Source organism: Ciconia boyciana, chromosome 5 (assembly GCF_034638445.1).
Source record: "Ciconia boyciana chromosome 5, ASM3463844v1, whole genome shotgun sequence".
In the NCBI taxonomy this organism is placed as follows: domain Eukaryota; kingdom Metazoa; phylum Chordata; class Aves; order Ciconiiformes; family Ciconiidae; genus Ciconia; species Ciconia boyciana.
In genome coordinates, this window is record NC_132938.1 from 4,829,773 (window position 1) to 4,846,497 (window position 16,725).

The 16,725-nt window shown below is 37.0% G+C and overlaps 1 protein-coding gene across 4 annotated transcripts in view; it reads left to right on the top strand.

Annotated features, from left to right (window-relative positions):
• Positions 1–16,725, top strand: part of CTNNA2 (catenin alpha 2) — a 524,203-nt gene that overhangs the window by 398,925 nt on the left and 108,553 nt on the right. For all 4 annotated transcript variants that reach the window (XM_072862258.1, XM_072862257.1, XM_072862259.1 and 1 more), the window contains one exon: positions 15,263–15,415. In XM_072862258.1, coding sequence (XP_072718359.1) covers positions 15,263–15,415 — 153 coding nt within the window. The remainder of the gene's footprint in view (positions 1–15,262; positions 15,416–16,725) is intronic.

Genomic DNA, 16,725 nt, shown 5'->3' on the forward strand with positions numbered 1-16,725 from the left:
TTCAAGGTCAGGTTGGACGGGGCTCTGAGCAACCTGATCTAGTGGAAGATGTCCCTGCTCATTGCAGGGGGTTGGACTAGATGACCTTTAAAGGTCCCTTCCAACCCAAACTATTCTATGGTTCTATGATTCTATGATTCTATGAGTAACTGTAAAGCATAGTTTAAATCATAAAGGTTGAATTTCTTATATTACGTTTATCATTGTGTTTGGTAATAAGACTGAAAGATTCATTCAAAAGCTTGAGATGGAAGAGAATAAAAGGGAGATTGGCAAAGAAAAGGGAGAACCCCTCTGTAGGTTTCTCTTTACAGTTTTAAATTTAAGGCAGTATGTATTGCTTCTTTTTACCTCTTTTTTCCTCCTCTTCAGATGATCCCAATTCAAATTTTCTGTAAAAATTAAAAAAAAAAAGAAATTCTACTGGGCCAATCAAAGGTTGCCTGTGTGAAAATGATCCAAAATCCACAAATCTCTGAAACCAAGTAAGGACTTAAATGTATCTTCAGATACCTATTTGCAACATGATCGTTTCACAAAGAGTGGCCCCTATAGGCATTTTGAAATCAGTGCTCTGCACTGCTAAAACTCAGCTCATTTCATCTCTTCCTTAACTCTCAGCAAACGTGTTTAAGGATCATATTCTCAGAGCTTATTTCTCCAAATAATAAAAATATTGCAATGGACTTGCAGACAATATGAATCATTGACTCTCCTGTATAAAGCCTAACATCACATCTGTTGCTCTGCTAATGACAGAAGAAAGCTCTCTGCTGTTCTGACCTCCAAATTTGTGGGATCCTAGGTTCTGCAGCGGAGCTTGTACCATGTGTTGCCTCCCACCTCTGTTCTTATTGCTTGAAGGAAGTAGCAGACTAACACATGAGTTGCTGTTCTGTGTGAGGCTCTCAGCAGTTGCCTGAATTACTCATCTCTAAAGCCAAATTTACTCCGAAACGTGATATAAAAATGGCTCCTTTCTTAATAAACTGTCTGCTTCTCATGTATATTCAGCCCCATGGGTGTTGAATTCAATCTCAGAAAGGTTGGAATTCTGTATGTGGGTAAAGTGAAGCACATATATAATATTTTCCTGCTTGGAGATGAAGCTTTTAATATAGTTTCTGATATTTATGAAAGTTAATCACGTAGGTATAATGTTTATTAAATTGTGGCAGTTGCTAGTAAACTAATCAAGATTAGATCATAATTGTGCTAGGTTTTGCACAAGCATAGAGGAAGATGGAGTCTCTGCTTTCAACAATGTGTGTTCTGACTATAAATCATTATCCTTTAGAATCGTAATCAATGTTCTGCTTCATCACATGCATAATCAACAGTATACATGTGCGTGTCTACCCAGACCTGCCTATACACCCCCTGCTAAATTTCAGAATATGAGGATGTCACTGAGAGCTTAGTTTAATGGCTGGGGAGAGGGGCTTAAACATTAAGAAAATATGAACCACAGTTGAGATTGCAGTGTTATGGTATTTCAGTCTTTCTATTTTGGGCTAAATCATGGGAGAAACAACCGACTTTGAATACCATAATGCCTTTTGGTTTTAATGAATCCCTTTTAAAGCAGCCTTGCTTATCAGATTTATGAAGCTTAATGTTAGCACCATAAAAGTGGACAATCTACAAAATATGTTTTGGTAATGAAGGAGGAATATATTTCATTTGGTAGTCAGGCTCCCTTGCAAGGCTTCAGTAGTCAACCATCTAAGACTGATTTTTCTTTCTCTCCCCAGGTTACTTAGCTCTTTATTTCTGAGATTTGATTTGATTATCCTCAGAACACGCAGACATGTGAAATGATTGTGGTTGGGATACATGGTGCTAAAATTCCATCTCACAATTTACAGTCACATCAATATTTCCTATTCTGATGGAATTACATCTTTTATACTCATTTAAACTCTCCTGGGCATTGGAAAACTATTATGGAGATCTAATTATATGTCTTAATATAAACTGCCAGTAAGAACATCAACCTAAGTCAGACTGAACAGGTTCTTGGAAGCAGACAAGTCTCACCGGCCCATAGCTTACTGCTGCCATTTCTTACTTTATTTTGAACAATTTGGAAAAAGCACAGAGTTCTATGTCTGATAACAAGTTGTGCCAATTGGCGAGATTTGGGGTCTTTTTCCCCCCTGGTATGCAAGTCTGTTGTAAAAAAAAACCAAAACAAAACAAAAAAACAAAACCTAAAAGCTAAACAAAAGCATCTTTCACTGTGTGGTACAGCAAGCTAGGCAAGCAGCAGGGTGCTTGGTGATGCCAGTTATTTTGTTTGTTTTACCTCCATAGGGGAAAAAAAACCAACCCACTAACCCTATAGTTTAAATACTACAGCTAATTATAAAGCAGCACGCACACAGAGTATTTCAAGCATTGCAACTCTGCGGTGACATTGAAACGACGATAAGCAGGAAGGACACACCAAAGAACTTGGCTAACGCACAAACTGGATGCCTAGCGAGGCCCAACACGGTCTATAGATCATTCGGAGTTGCATGAGCAGGGCACCAGCTGTTCTGCTGTCACCACCACTGGTGTCCCACCTGTTAGTGCCGCTGCCTCCTGCCCTGCTGCCATCCACTCTTTGCCTTGTGTCCTGTTCCAGTTGAGCAGTTGAGCTTGTTCAGTCTGTATTAGCCCGTCGCTTTCCCCGCAAGGTCTAATAACCAAACCCATTAGTTTTCTCTTAAAGAGCAGATTAGCGGTACTGCTATTAATTTTAACAGAGCAGCCTGTCTGCGGTATTCTATACAGTAGATTGAAATAAAATAATTCTTCATTTTTGTCCATTCAAGCCAGACTAATACTTATATGCCTCCAAGTAGAAGGAATTTTAAAGAAATAGGAAGGTTTTTTTACCAGCGATTCTCAGTTTATACTGGAAATGATGGTCTCGCATAGCTGTTAAGGACAATTCATTCACCTCCTGCAGGCTTAGCTTTATGTCATTACTAAAGCTAGTTAGAAATACTTTATGAAACAAATACTCAACAGAAATTTTTCACTTTCTTTAAGACTGAAAAATATCAGAAATTATCCAGAAATTTAATTTTGGAAATTAAAAAAAAAGCCTGACAGTGTTGAAAAGTCACATTTGTATTTTTTCAGTAGTTTCAAGTTTTCAGTAGTTTTCAGTAGTTTTTCAGTAGTAAACTACTGAAATTCAGTAGTTTATTTTAGCTTTGCATTGCAAATATAAATGTATAAATATAAATAAATATTGAAAATTAAAATATATTTTTAGAATTCTCAATAATGTTTTCCATTATTTTAAGGTGTTTTGATAATTTTGAAATTTCCAGGTTTCATTCCAAAGTAGAATAAAGCAAAAATTAAGTACTATATTTTTCTTAAAGTAGGGTTTCTGGTTATCCTTGCAGTTTTAGGCAACAAAACTGTATTATAAAATATATTAATAGGAAATGTGAAGTGGAAAGTCCAGAAATAATTACATTACCAGTTGCATTTCGATAAATACTTTGAATGTTTAGGCTGATGTCCTGGGCTTTTGATAGAGTGGATGTCTAATAGAAATTAATGCTATTGTTAGATATCTAAGTCTATGTGTACAGTATCGAAAGGTATTTTTTGTCATCTGATTATTGTTTAGTGATGTTAGACTATGTGTTGTTGGGTGTAATCCAGTTCAACCTGTTAGGCAGGTACCACAAAAAGCAAAATAACATCAACATCCTAGTAACTACATACAGTTAGTAGCTAGGATGGTGATTTTGAATATGAAAAGCTGTCATCATTTCTGGACTCGAAATACCTGTGCTTGTTCTCATGGTCTCTGATTTTCATATTTCTTCTCATTTTCTCACATCCATCCTTCTCCTCTCTGCTGCTACCTCTTCTGCTGTAGCTCACTTGTTACTCCAGGCTGGTCGGTGAAATGCAGGAAGATGTGAGGCTGGTTTTGGCACCTCCTCTGCCAACTGGCCAGCTGGTACCCACATGGTGGTCGGCCAGCTGGTACCTAAGTTGGTACACTGGCCAGCCAGCTACTGACTTCACATTACAAATTTCCCTCTATAGGACTCTAATTCAGGTCACTGTTCTCTTAAGCAGACAATTTTTCATCAAACTTCAGCTATTTAGCATCCTCAAGACCTTTTCTGTCTGTCCGATGGTATTAAAATTGACCAACAGATTAAAATGTATTTGTAAAAATACATTTTAAGAAGACTAAGAATATTAGAAGAACATTAAAGACAGAGTTACTGTAAAGAGCCTCATTTCCTCAGGAAACCAGTCTAGAAACAAAAGCCTTTATGGTCAAGACTATGGTCCTGTTCTGTTTTACTCTGTTATCTGCAACAACACTCCAAATTTTCAAAGGTATATTTAATTTTAGGGCCCCCTACTGTGCCACTTTGCTAGTAATATTGGTGTTGTATAACTATAGTATGTTATTATCCGTAAAGAAACCCTTCAATATGATTTCTACAGTGACATGTAGTTTGTTTTCCCATATGATTTTCCAAGAATAGGTTTCACGTGTGGCTGTCGTTTGTCATTTAAAAATTGATTATTTAATCTCAGCTATTTTGTAGGCTCAAAGGTGAAAGATAGGCACTTCCACAATTTCTGTATTGGGTTGGATGAGTTGTATCCCTCTTTCTTATTAATATTGATGGAGGTTAGGATATTGATTGCTTCTTCTGTGTCTGCTTTTCCCCAGTAGCCACTACTAGCACCCTAGGAATGGTGACACACTTTTAGGTACTCAGGATCAGGTTTAGCCATTTAGGTATAAACTAATATTAATAATGACTGTCCCATGGTGTCTTTCTATCAGCCACACACTCAAACTTGTTCAGCCACATACTTTGCAGCAGCCTAAATTAAAAAAAATATATGTATATATCCAAGTCACGTTTGCCCTTTCAATACCTCTAATCAATTCTTTATATATCATGTAGTTAATACATCCTTTCACATGACCCTCATGTATTTTTGAGTGCTCTTTTACATTATTCTTGTGCTAAGCTGTGTTCTTGCAAATACCTTTGTAAGACACTTGGTGGACTACAGGCATGGTATTTATTAGTCTGTTATCAGCCATATTCTCTAACATACCTCCCTTCAATTGCACGGCTACAATTAGTATACTCTTTATCTTTTAGTCCTTGATAGTACTGTTTCAGTAGCCGTATTAGGCTACAAGTCAAACTTTTAAAAGGTTAAAGGTTGATGATACAAATACATCCTGTAATTCATGCAAATTTGGTAAAACAAAGATCTTGGGGAGAACTTGATCATACTCAGTTTTTACCTACTTCATAGGTCTCTGAAAGTACTCACAATTCCCTGTACTTTCTTTAATATGGGTTACAGCAGTTTGAATTAGATAACAGGCTTCATAATTGTTTTAGGCTTATTTGTCATATCTTTTTTTTCTAGCTCTTGAGAGGCAGCATATCTCCATTTGCTCTTTATGTCAGTTTGCTTCCACTTAGATTAAGTTGTATCGCTACTGTTTATGAATGCTATTTGCGGTTAAAAAAAAAAAAAAATGTTTAGCCCTTTGAAACCTGCCAAAAATTGACGTAGACTCTAGAGAGACTCTCAGAATAAAAAACATGAATATTAGCTTATGCAATTAGACCAAAGGGACACCTAAAACTGAAAAAAATGTGTTCCATTGGAAAGATTTTATTGCATCTAACCCATACAACACAAATTATATTATGGATAGACACTTATATAATGTTTTTGGTCTGTGGACTTAAGTCTCTCTCTCTTCAAGTATGTGCATAGCTTGCTTCTTTACAGTATGTAAACGCTTTGAAGAAAACACAGGATCCCCTCCAAAAGAGGAAATTTTATCATCATCATTTTGCACCTAAGCTACTGTCTCATATACAGACCAGATGACTTGTCAAATGCTGTAGGGAGGGCCAGTGGCACCTAGAAATTAAATCTTATTGCCCTGAATCAGGATTTACTGACTTAATTTTTTTGTTTATCCTTGCTCCCTTCTAAAATGGTCTATGAAGACAAGCAAGAGCTACTGTCCAGTTTTAGAATAATCTGAAACACAGTAAAGTTGGTTCTGAAGGTGAAGCTGCCTCAACTTAGGTATTCTGTGTTGTACCAGCTTTAAGAGGTACACAGCATCTGTACATTAAGATATAATTCCAAGGGAAGTATGAGTGCTGAAAAAGCAAAACAAAACAAAGATCTTCAGAAGAAAAGAGTGAACCCAATTCAAATCAAACTTAATAGATTTTAGATAACCAATTCCTTTCAGCTCCTTTGAGAAGCTGAACAGCACACCCAAAGAAATAAAAACTTATATTGACGGGACAGGGGTAGAGAAAAAAGAGAACCCTGAGAATTCACACCAGCTGACGTCAAGTATGGAAGTTGGGTGATAATATAAGGAAGCTGGTTTTCCTTCAGTCTCCTGTACAGTCAGTAGAGAGTTCACTTTCACAGGGTGGTTAAGGGTTTCAAGGGTGTATTTTGGAAAAGCTCATCTTTCTCCGTCTATAGGGAATCAGGAGTGAACTGCTTCCTAATTTAGGCACCCAAAAGACAGGAGCCTAAAGGTAGGTTTGTGTGAATAGTCCTTTTACTTTCAAGCTATAGAGCCAGTCAACACTGCAGCAATAGGTGCCTTTCTAGGAGGGGTGTAGAAGCAAGCTCTGCCTCTCATTACCGTAAAAGTAGGTTCTGATGTGCCCTTTGTTGCAGACAAGAGGGCACTGGTTAAGGTTATCAATCCTGAAGGTGTCTTTTTTTAATTCAAGATCTGTATAATTTAAGGAGGGCTAAAAACAGAGAGAGAGGGTCATGGACCTTACCTAGCTCACACAACACTGTGAGAATTTGTAGGAGAGCTGATACAGTGTTTTGAAGATGCAAAACTTCATGCAAGTGTTAAGTAGTAGCAGAATATCCAAGAAGGTTGTAACTTCAAAATGTAGTCTTGCGTGAATGTTTACTAAAGATTTATTTTGTGAAGGCAAAGTTAAAGCAAGGTCATACTTAAATAGATGATCCATGGGAGCCTCGCGGTGGTTGTGCTATATTACCAAAGATAGGTATTGGTTGTTCCCAAGGGAAAGCACAGCGTGATTGGTGATATTGCTTCATTCCATTGCATGAAAATGCTTCTTGACAAAATGTTGGCATTTTTTAAAGGGAGCCAGCCATAAGTCAGTCTAAATGTCTTTGAACCTAAGGCCACCTGCGGCATCAACCCTTGCTCATTAGAAACTCATCGCCTTTTCCTTGTTGCTTAATAGGTTATGTTTTCACCTGCAGTGACTCTAGTGCTCTTGATTATGGAAATCTGGAAGCTGGCTTTCTGAAAGCAGTCTATCAAATGCTAATACAGATTTATTTCTGTGCCAGCACTACCTGTTTATTTCTTGTATTCATTTAATGTGGGTGCGCCGCATTGCGTGTACATCAGTACTTCTTTACTGGGTCTCTCTAGCAGCTTCTATAAAGGCATTAGACAGGAATCTTGTGTAATACTGGTTATAAAGCAGAGATAGTAATGCTCCACTTGATAAAGTCCTCTGCTTTTTCAGCTTCCACTGAATTTATAGCCACTCCTTAAAGCAACAGAAGTAGGCAAACTCCGAATTTCACCAGCTTGGACTGTAAGCCCCTGGCATGCTCTTCAACACTGCACCCACTTTTTGTCTGCTCCCATTTGATAGACTAACTGGTGTATTTACTCTAGGAAAGGAGTTTTAGAAAAATGTCTAAAACTCCAACCTAGAAAGTTAGAGGCAATGAACTGTTATTTAAATTGCACTTAATTGTGGTTTTGACTTGAACTTATTTGAATGCATGTGTCTTTGTCTCCCTCAAAATGTATTTCTTCTAGATGTTTATCACTGTGACATTGAGGTTTTTATGGTGCTCTGAAGTGCTTCAGAGGAAATGGAGAGTGTTTTAATACTGCTGATTTACTCTTCAGGTCTGCAGTAATTTCCTTACTGCCTAATTATAAGGCTTGGTTTAATTTACTCTACACATAATGTTTACTGATGCACATATGGTGCCATATTTCAGGAAACTATACCCATATCAGGTAGTTTCGTGTAAGGCTACAGTGTGTAACATTTTCATCAAATGAAGGAAAGTTTGATCTGCACCATAATAGTAAGGATGGATTATTTTTGTCTGGCAAAATCCAAAGAGTGTAGTAGCTATAGCTGCTTTTGCTTTTTGAAATAGAGACTTGATATTTTTTTTTTTTTTTAACTGAGTGAAGTTGTGAGCACAGAGGGTTGGCCTTTCAAAGTGGCTTGTGAGGAATTATGAGGCAAAACTCAGTGACAGCTATATTGCGTTAGAGTGGATTATTGCACATAGTTTGTCTATTATTCCTCAAATAATGAGTCTTTGTAAAAGCTCACATATTTCAACAAATCTTTGTACTCGCTCCAGGAACTTTAGAAGATACCTAGCTCTGTAATAACTGCAGAGAAACAAGCATGGAGTTTTTAAAACTCTTTTTAATGAGAGATGCTGTAAATGTGGGAGAAGCTCAACAGAAGTGTATGATGTTGCTACTCAAAAAAACCCAAAACAAAACCAACCCAGAAACCTGTTCCAAGAAATTTCTATTGATGATAGTTTTACATAAGGAAGCTCTCACTGTTCTATAGTGTCAGCCAGAGAATGACCTGTAGTCACATCAGCTAAAGAAACTTATTGAAGCTTGGATTCATAAAGACAGCTTCCAATTTTGATGTTCATTATCAATAATGCAGTAGCATGAGGTAGGGAGCACTATAAATGTAAAGGAAAATGTAGTCCTTTTCCAAAGACGTCTGTAATTCTGTTCTCCTAATGGATTTATGAGCAATGGCAAAGTACATAGAATTTAATTTCCAAATGGGATTTCAATATTGCATTTGTTTCTTAATTGACATTAATTTTGTTCAGTAACACTATTTCTAAAGTATTATAAAATGTCTTTCATGTTACTTGTTATTAAGCAACCAGAAATATAAAAAGTTGTGTTTTCAGTTTTTGCTTTATAGAAATTTACTGCAAAGGAGAAGAAAGCAAAACAAAAAAAACACCACCAACAAAACAAGAGTAAAAACAATAAAAACCCCAACAAAAGAAAAAACACCCAGGCTGTGATCTCACTGCAGTAAGGGCTTTTTTGAAAGGTATGGATGATAATTGATAGTACCAGACATCAATCATCTCTGTCCATGGGGCAGGATCAGTTTGTGACTTTGAGTGGCTCTTGGAAAGGATGATGAGAAATCCATTTTTGCAGAATGCAATCAATTTTTAATCTTGTTTCAGCCATTGTCTGGAACTCCAACAGATAGGTCTACCAAAGACAGCTGTCATCAGCTTTCATTGGGGCTAAATCTCTAGGTCTTAGAGAAGCTGATGATAATATTTAGCATGCCAGCCTGTTCATGCAGCTGGGGTAGGTGGGAATTGAAGTGTGACGCATATAGCACTTACTCTACTAACCCTTTAAAGCTTATTGGATCTAACTGCTTTGAAGTGAAGTTACTATGCATGCTTATCATAGTGAGGATAACTTCATGAAAGGTTTTCACAGACAATTTAGTTCCCATTTGTGACCAAATAGCTATTTAACCTCCTCAAAACAGTTTTGTCCCCTATTTTTTTTAATTTACTCTATTTATAAAAAACCATAAAGCTCCAAAGCCACTCTACTTAATTTAAATATCATTTCAACAGAGCCTAAGACAAAATATGAAGATACACAATGTGATGTGGTTCTCGGTTTAATCCGTGGATGTTTAATCCATGATTTTTATTCTTCGTTACCCTCCTTTTTGTCTCACCTCTCTCCTTTTCTGCATCAGACCTTCTAGGCTTGCAGTCTTGATGACACTTTTGACGCTTTACAGTCTTCCTCAGTTTTCACAAGGATATTTTTCAAAGTCTCATCCATTTGCTTCTCTGCTGGGGTAACCTCCTACAGTATTTCTGTTCTTCTTTGGTCCTATGTGTAATGTCCTGTTCTGCAACTTCATCCTTCCATATTCTCCTTGTCACAACTCTACCCTCCCAGGTCATACAGAATGCAAAAGTTAATCACTGTCGTTCACTTCTGGATTATTTTTACTTCACTGACTGTTCAGTCCTTGCCTGTATTTCTGTCCTCCTGTTTTTCCAGCATTTTTTGATGGTAATCTCTGTACTGTCCTCTACCTTTTTAAAGCCCTGTATCATTCTTTATCGTTAGAAATAATAAATATTTGGTACTATCCCAGCACACTAATTGGCATTAGGATGTTATTGTTCTATCCAGACATGAAACAAGACAGAGTTCTTGCCCTGATAATACTCATATATTTGGGGGGTATGTGGATGTCTGTCCTCCAAACTTAGATATTTTTCTGTGCTTTTATGTAACTGCCCTAATGTTAGCAAGCCCAAGGCTTGCTCTTGCCAAAAAATATTTTTTGAAAAGGCAGTATAAAATTTCTAAGTCACAAAAATTGATAAAACACCCCCCAAAAAAAAAAAAAAAAAAGAAAAAAAAATCAATAAGGATGAAGTACCTAAGTGCTTGGTAACCAAGTTGTTCTGTACTTCTGGCCATATACCATTCTGAGGAATCCTTTGTGGTGACCTACAACTAGGAGGAACTTTTTTGTGCGTGTCTTATTCTCTTTCAAATTGCTGGTCAAAAGTTGTCACTTGAAGTTGCTTTCCATTAGTAAATTCTTCCCCAGTCTCTCCCTGACTAGGGAAGTTTCTCCTTAGAGAGAAGAAAGCTCACACACAGAAAAATATATGAAGAAGTATGATAAGTCTTTGTAACAGCATTTCTTCCTGAGTTTTTATCTTAGGCTCAAATCTTACATATTTTATGTAGTATATTCCAGAAATCTGTAGTTTGGGTGTCCAAGTGTGATACATGTTTTAAATGTTAATCTTTTTGCTGTTTAATCTATCAAGACATAATTGATGGCATTAGCGTCCACATCCCCCAATCTACCATTTTTTGGTCACATCTTCATGGGTTGTAGCGTACAGAAAAGACTGAGACTTTCTCTTTAGTACTCTACTGCAGTAGCTTCTAATGGTCACTGTCTTATTCTCCAGAACTCAATTGCACAATATATTGGAGGAGACACTTTAACTGCAGTGGAGAAGGCTTTATTTTCATCTTGCAATTAAATTAATACCTGTTTGGGAGTGCTCTGCAGCTGCAAACTGGAGTTGGGTTCAGCTTGTAATGCATGCTAAATAGAAAATGGTGAATAGGGTGCTCCTTGGTAAACTTTTGTTACAGCTAGCTTTATACTGCCAGTCTTTATAAAGTTTAACAATCTGTTAGAGTCATTAATCTCCTGCTGTGACTTTACCTTCCAGTGTCAGGATTAGACATTTAATTCTCTACTAGACTGTAAGTAGCACTGAGACATTTTGGTTCTAAAATTGTTATATAGCCATGGAAAACATCATTTCAGTGGGCAGTTTAACCTCTTTGAGCTCAATTATAGCTGTGAACCGACAATGATCAAACAGCCCTAAATAGTGCTTAGAACAGTAGAACATGATGCTATCAAAAACAGCAACTGACTCTGCACCATAAACTGACTAAATTGACTGAACTGGAAAGACATAAAATCTGCCTTGTGGTACACCATTCATACTTTAAAAATATTTGCAGGTCTTGACGTTTTGCTTTTATATCTTTGTGCTGGTCTGGCAAATTTATTCTTTTACCTATATGTTAATTAATAAAGTTTTCTCCGTGACAAAATGAATTAAGCAAGACCTTTATTTAATGTGCTTTCTCCTCTAACAAATGGAGTTTCATGTAGTGGAAACTACCCACACTTTGAAGTCTCCTCTAACTTAAAAATTCAGTGGGGAAAATACCTAAACCATTGTCTTATGAGTAATCGTTTGTGTCATAATATTTACATCAGAATGCAGGGTAAATTAAGGCATTGCAAAGATATTTGTTAATGTACATACGAGTGTAAGATATGCTGTTTTTAGAATAAAACTTGACATGGTTTTGCCACATGTTTTATGACCATTTAAATTCCAGTCACAGACTTCTCCCATTTCCCTCTGAACTGATGTGGGTTGTATGAAACAGTAAAATCTCTGGATGCACAAGCCATCACTTTGGCTGGACTTTGTTGCAGTATGCAGAGGAACATACAAGATTAGTTTTCCAGTAGTTATTTACCTTGATGAATAGCCCTAATTGGATCAAATAGACTGGTAATGTTGAGCTAATACTTTTAAATGTCTTGTCTTGTGCAATTAATATTACCTTGTCATGTATCCATTTGAGCTATTGGATGAATGTCTTACGTTCATACTCCTGTCACATTTAACAAATGATTTTGTCAAGTCATTCTTTATAGCTTGTGGTGATGGATAGCAAAATTTGTGGCCTCCTGCGTATATAAAACCCGTTAACTATACCTTTCAACTTCAATGCAAGGGCGTCCTAAAACTCAGATAAGCGATTTCTAAAGAAATTATAATGCATGTTTACATGAGAGGTCAGAAATATGCTACTGCCATCTATGATTAACATAGCTTAGGAAAATAGAATTTATTAATTTTATATTTATCAAACCTGTGACAGTCAGAATTCAGATTTTTTTTTTCAGCTGATGCAACTTGAACTGCAGAAGGCAACATACAGTTACCATTAGAAACAAGATATCCATTTTATTAATTCTTTTTTTTTCAGATATAACTCCACTGTATATTTACTATGGTAAACCCCAAATTGCTGGTTAGCTGATGCTCTTACTGTCCTTTTCATTGATTTCTGGTATGTGGTCGTAGACCTAAGTTCTTTAATACCAACGAATATAAGCTGCATATTTAAACATCCTGAGACTTTTCTTACAGTTCCATGAGGCATATTGTTTTCATCGGATCTATAGTACCACATTAACCTTGATTAAAAATTGAATTGCTTGTTCATTGAACACAATACTTTGAAACAGATACCTCCTTATGGAACAATATAAACAGAAAAAGGTCTGTGTTCATTTAACATTTAAAGTAGTTTTTTCAGTGCAGTGGACAGTAGGTTTTATTGGTAACGGCACCGGACTTGAGCGAGTGGATTTTTTTTAAGGATTTTCCCTGAGAATGAGATGGAAACCACATGGGATTTTTAAAACCTTTGTGTGTTCCTTTGGAAACATTACCATTTGACCTGTTTCAGTACAAAGGACTTCAAAAAGTCTAACTGTAGGTAGTAAAGTGAGGCATCTAACTTGGGGCAGCAGAGTTTCCCAACAAGTGTTGGGAGATGGACATCTGCAGAGGGTGATTAAGCAAATGTGAGATGAACCCTCTCTGGCAGTATCTCTCCCTTAATGCTGGCTATAGATGAAACCCTGCATTTTATAGGGAAGGATTGATATACACAGTGACTGGAAATCTATCAGCCGTATAATGCAGAGTGCTATCCTGGTGCATTATTCTCTGAAACTTAACATCTTAGTGCATTTTCTTTTTTTTTTTTTTTTTTTTTTTTTGCAATGCTTTGATATATTTGGAGCAGTATTAGGGTTTATCTTTGTGTTGAGATGGTACCTATGAAATCTATTCATGGATCAGGATCTCATTGTATAAGATCCTGTGCAAACAGACCCAAAGGACGGTCTGAAAGAGCTTTCAATATAAGAATAAAATAAGAGTCAGCAAGTGGATATCAGCAGACTGATGAGAGAAAAAAAGGAGTACAAGGTGACAAAGTGATACATACGTAGTAGCAACCACACACCAGCTTCCTAACTGTTAGCAGGTCTCCTTGATATAGTTGTCTTCTCTTTTTTTGGTTTTTTTTTTTTTTCACCCCCTGTTTGTATGTATTACTGTGTTAGCTATTGTGAGAGCCATTAATCAATTTGGAAGTGGAAAAATACTTTCCAGGTACAATCTGAGTAGAATTCATTTTTAAGGGGAATTAAGAATTGCTGTTCTTAATACATTGGCTGCTTTAGTTGTAATAGAAATAAAAGGAATACCTCATGCAAACATATATATGCTATTGTGCTTTGCTTGTTTTTACTGCACCACTCAGGGACTGAATAGAAATATTCAAAGTTCACTTTCTCCATATTCAGATAGAGCTGACAGTTGCTGCTGTCAAACAGCAAATGCATCTTGGATCATGTATTTACAGTGCCTAACAATATACCAGTTTTCAGTATGATTGGGTGTTTTGATGACACCTTGTCTAGCTAGAGCTTTCTTGTCTGGACTGCAAAATAGAGAAAATTACCTTTCCTGATGTTTCATCTAACTAAAAATGCATGATTTAAGGAGACTAATGACTAGCCAGACCTCCAGGCTGAATAGCTCCCAGCTTGTGTTTGAGTCCACAGTTTTTCATTCCTAACAACCAAAAAGCTGGAGAAAACATGCTAAAAATGTTTCTGATCCTTACTCCTATAGAGCAATTAAGCTTCCAGGAAGAATTACTTAAGATTTCAGTCGTCTTTCTGGCTGTCTTTCAAATTTTAGTGAAGTTTGACATTAATTACTGGTTATTAGCAAAGTAGAGAAGAAGTTAGTGACATCATTCTTACAGTAATATTGTTTCAAACAGATGTTTTTAGGAAATAACAGGTGCTTAATCTTCAGTAACTTGTAGGCTGGTGTTTTTTTTTCCTTTGGCATAAATTGTAGTATGTTTTCTAATCTGCCTGGAAAATGCTTAGAGAGGTTTTCTGTTTATACCTGTTGGAGGTATTTGAAAGAGAATACGAAGCACAAGGCATGTGCTAAACGAAATACTCGTTATTGCGTAGACTACTATTCAGTGTAGGAATTAGAGAAGGCTTAGAAATATTCAGGCTAATATTTTTAATGGTTGCTTGAAGTTAAGCTCCTTAATCCATATTTGGCTTTTAAGTGAGCTGAACTGTTTTTTAAAGTAGTGTGCAGCTTTCAATTCTCATCAATTTGCAATGTATTATGTGGGTAATCACCATAGTCCTATATAGATCCATTCAGTCCAGTAGGATTAGATGTGTGAGTCAACATGAATCTCAGGAGAGTTTTACAGAGCTAGGCTGTTAAGTGTTTGATATTTGTATGCTTGCTGCATATATATAACTTGGAGGAAAGAAAGAAAAAACCCCAAACTCCTATACAATGCTGTGAGATGTGCCACATCAATGCTTAACTATAAGTAGCTAATGAATATAGTGGGAATGTATATTGATAATTCTCCCTTTATTTACTGGTCTGCTTTCTTTTGTCACAGCTGCGGAAGGCAGTAATGGATCATATATCGGATTCATTCCTGGAGACCAATGTCCCATTACTGGTTCTCATTGAGGCTGCAAAAAGCGGTAATGAGAAAGAAGTGAAGGAGTATGCTCAGGTCTTCCGTGAACACGCCAACAAGTTAGTTGAGGTAAGTGACCTTATTGACACAGCTAGATTTCCATCTTGCCTCTGTAGGAGAGGCAAGAAAAGCTATACACTGGCTGAAATGTTACAGGTAGCATTTCTGTAATACAGGTTTCGGGAGTTTTGGTCAACTTTATCGTGGTGGTTACACAGCAAATGTCTGGATGACTGGCAGAGAGAAGCATGTGCTGTACTTTAGTAGTTCATTAAAGAAATTGAGCATGTTAAAAATGGTATTTCCAGTATTTTGTCAAAAGTCATGAGCAACAAGAAGTAAATTTCATTTCAGCTTTACTAACAGTACAATAGATCGTAATTTCTATTAAGTAAAAATCCAAATAGGTGCTTCACAACAGAGTGTCTGGTACTGGCCAAAGGCTGCTCTCGACTTAAGAGCTTGTCATGCTGAACTAAAATAGAGAAAAGGACATATAGAGGAGGCATAAGCTTAAGACCATATTTACTCTTGAAAGGTCTGTATTACAAATATATATACAGTATCTTCTCTTTCTGAAGAGACCTACTGTGTAAAGTCAAATGATAATTTCAAGTCTTCAGGGATGATGTTGAAATACCTCTATTCTACCATGAGGAGTATAAAACATAACGGTTGAAACCTGGATGCTCATTGAATGGACTTTTAATAAAATAATGATAATGTTCATCACAGTTTGCCCATTAACAGATCAAGAACTATGAAAACTGCCTATATTTCTTGAAGACAAATATAACTCAGTGATTTACTTGATATTATTATGTGGCATTACTGACTTTTCTGTACTAGCGTTATTTTGAAGAATATGTAGCCCCTTTGCAACATAGAATCATAGAATCGTTTAGGTTGGAAAGGACCTTTAAGATCATTAAGTCCAACTGTTAACCTAGCACTGCCAAGGCCACCACTAAACCATATTCCTAAGCACCACATCTACACGTCTTTTAAATACCTCCAGGGATGGGGACTCCACCACTTCCCTGGGCAGCCTGTTCCAATGCTTGACAACCCTTTTGGTGAAGAAATTTTTCCTAATATTCCATCTAAACCTCCCCTGGTGCAACTTGAGGCCATTTCCTCTTCTCCTATGGCTTGTTACTTGGGAGAAGAGACCGACCCCCACCTCTCTACAACCTCCTTTCAGGTAGTTGTAGAGAGTGATAAGGTCTCCCCTCAGCCCCCTTTTCTCCAGGCTAAACAACCCCAGGTCCCTCAGCCGCTCCCCATCAGCCTTGTGCTCCAGACCCTTCCCCAGCTTCGTTGCCCTTCTCTGGACACGCTCCAGCCCCTCAATGTCTCTCTTGTAGTGAGGGGCCCAA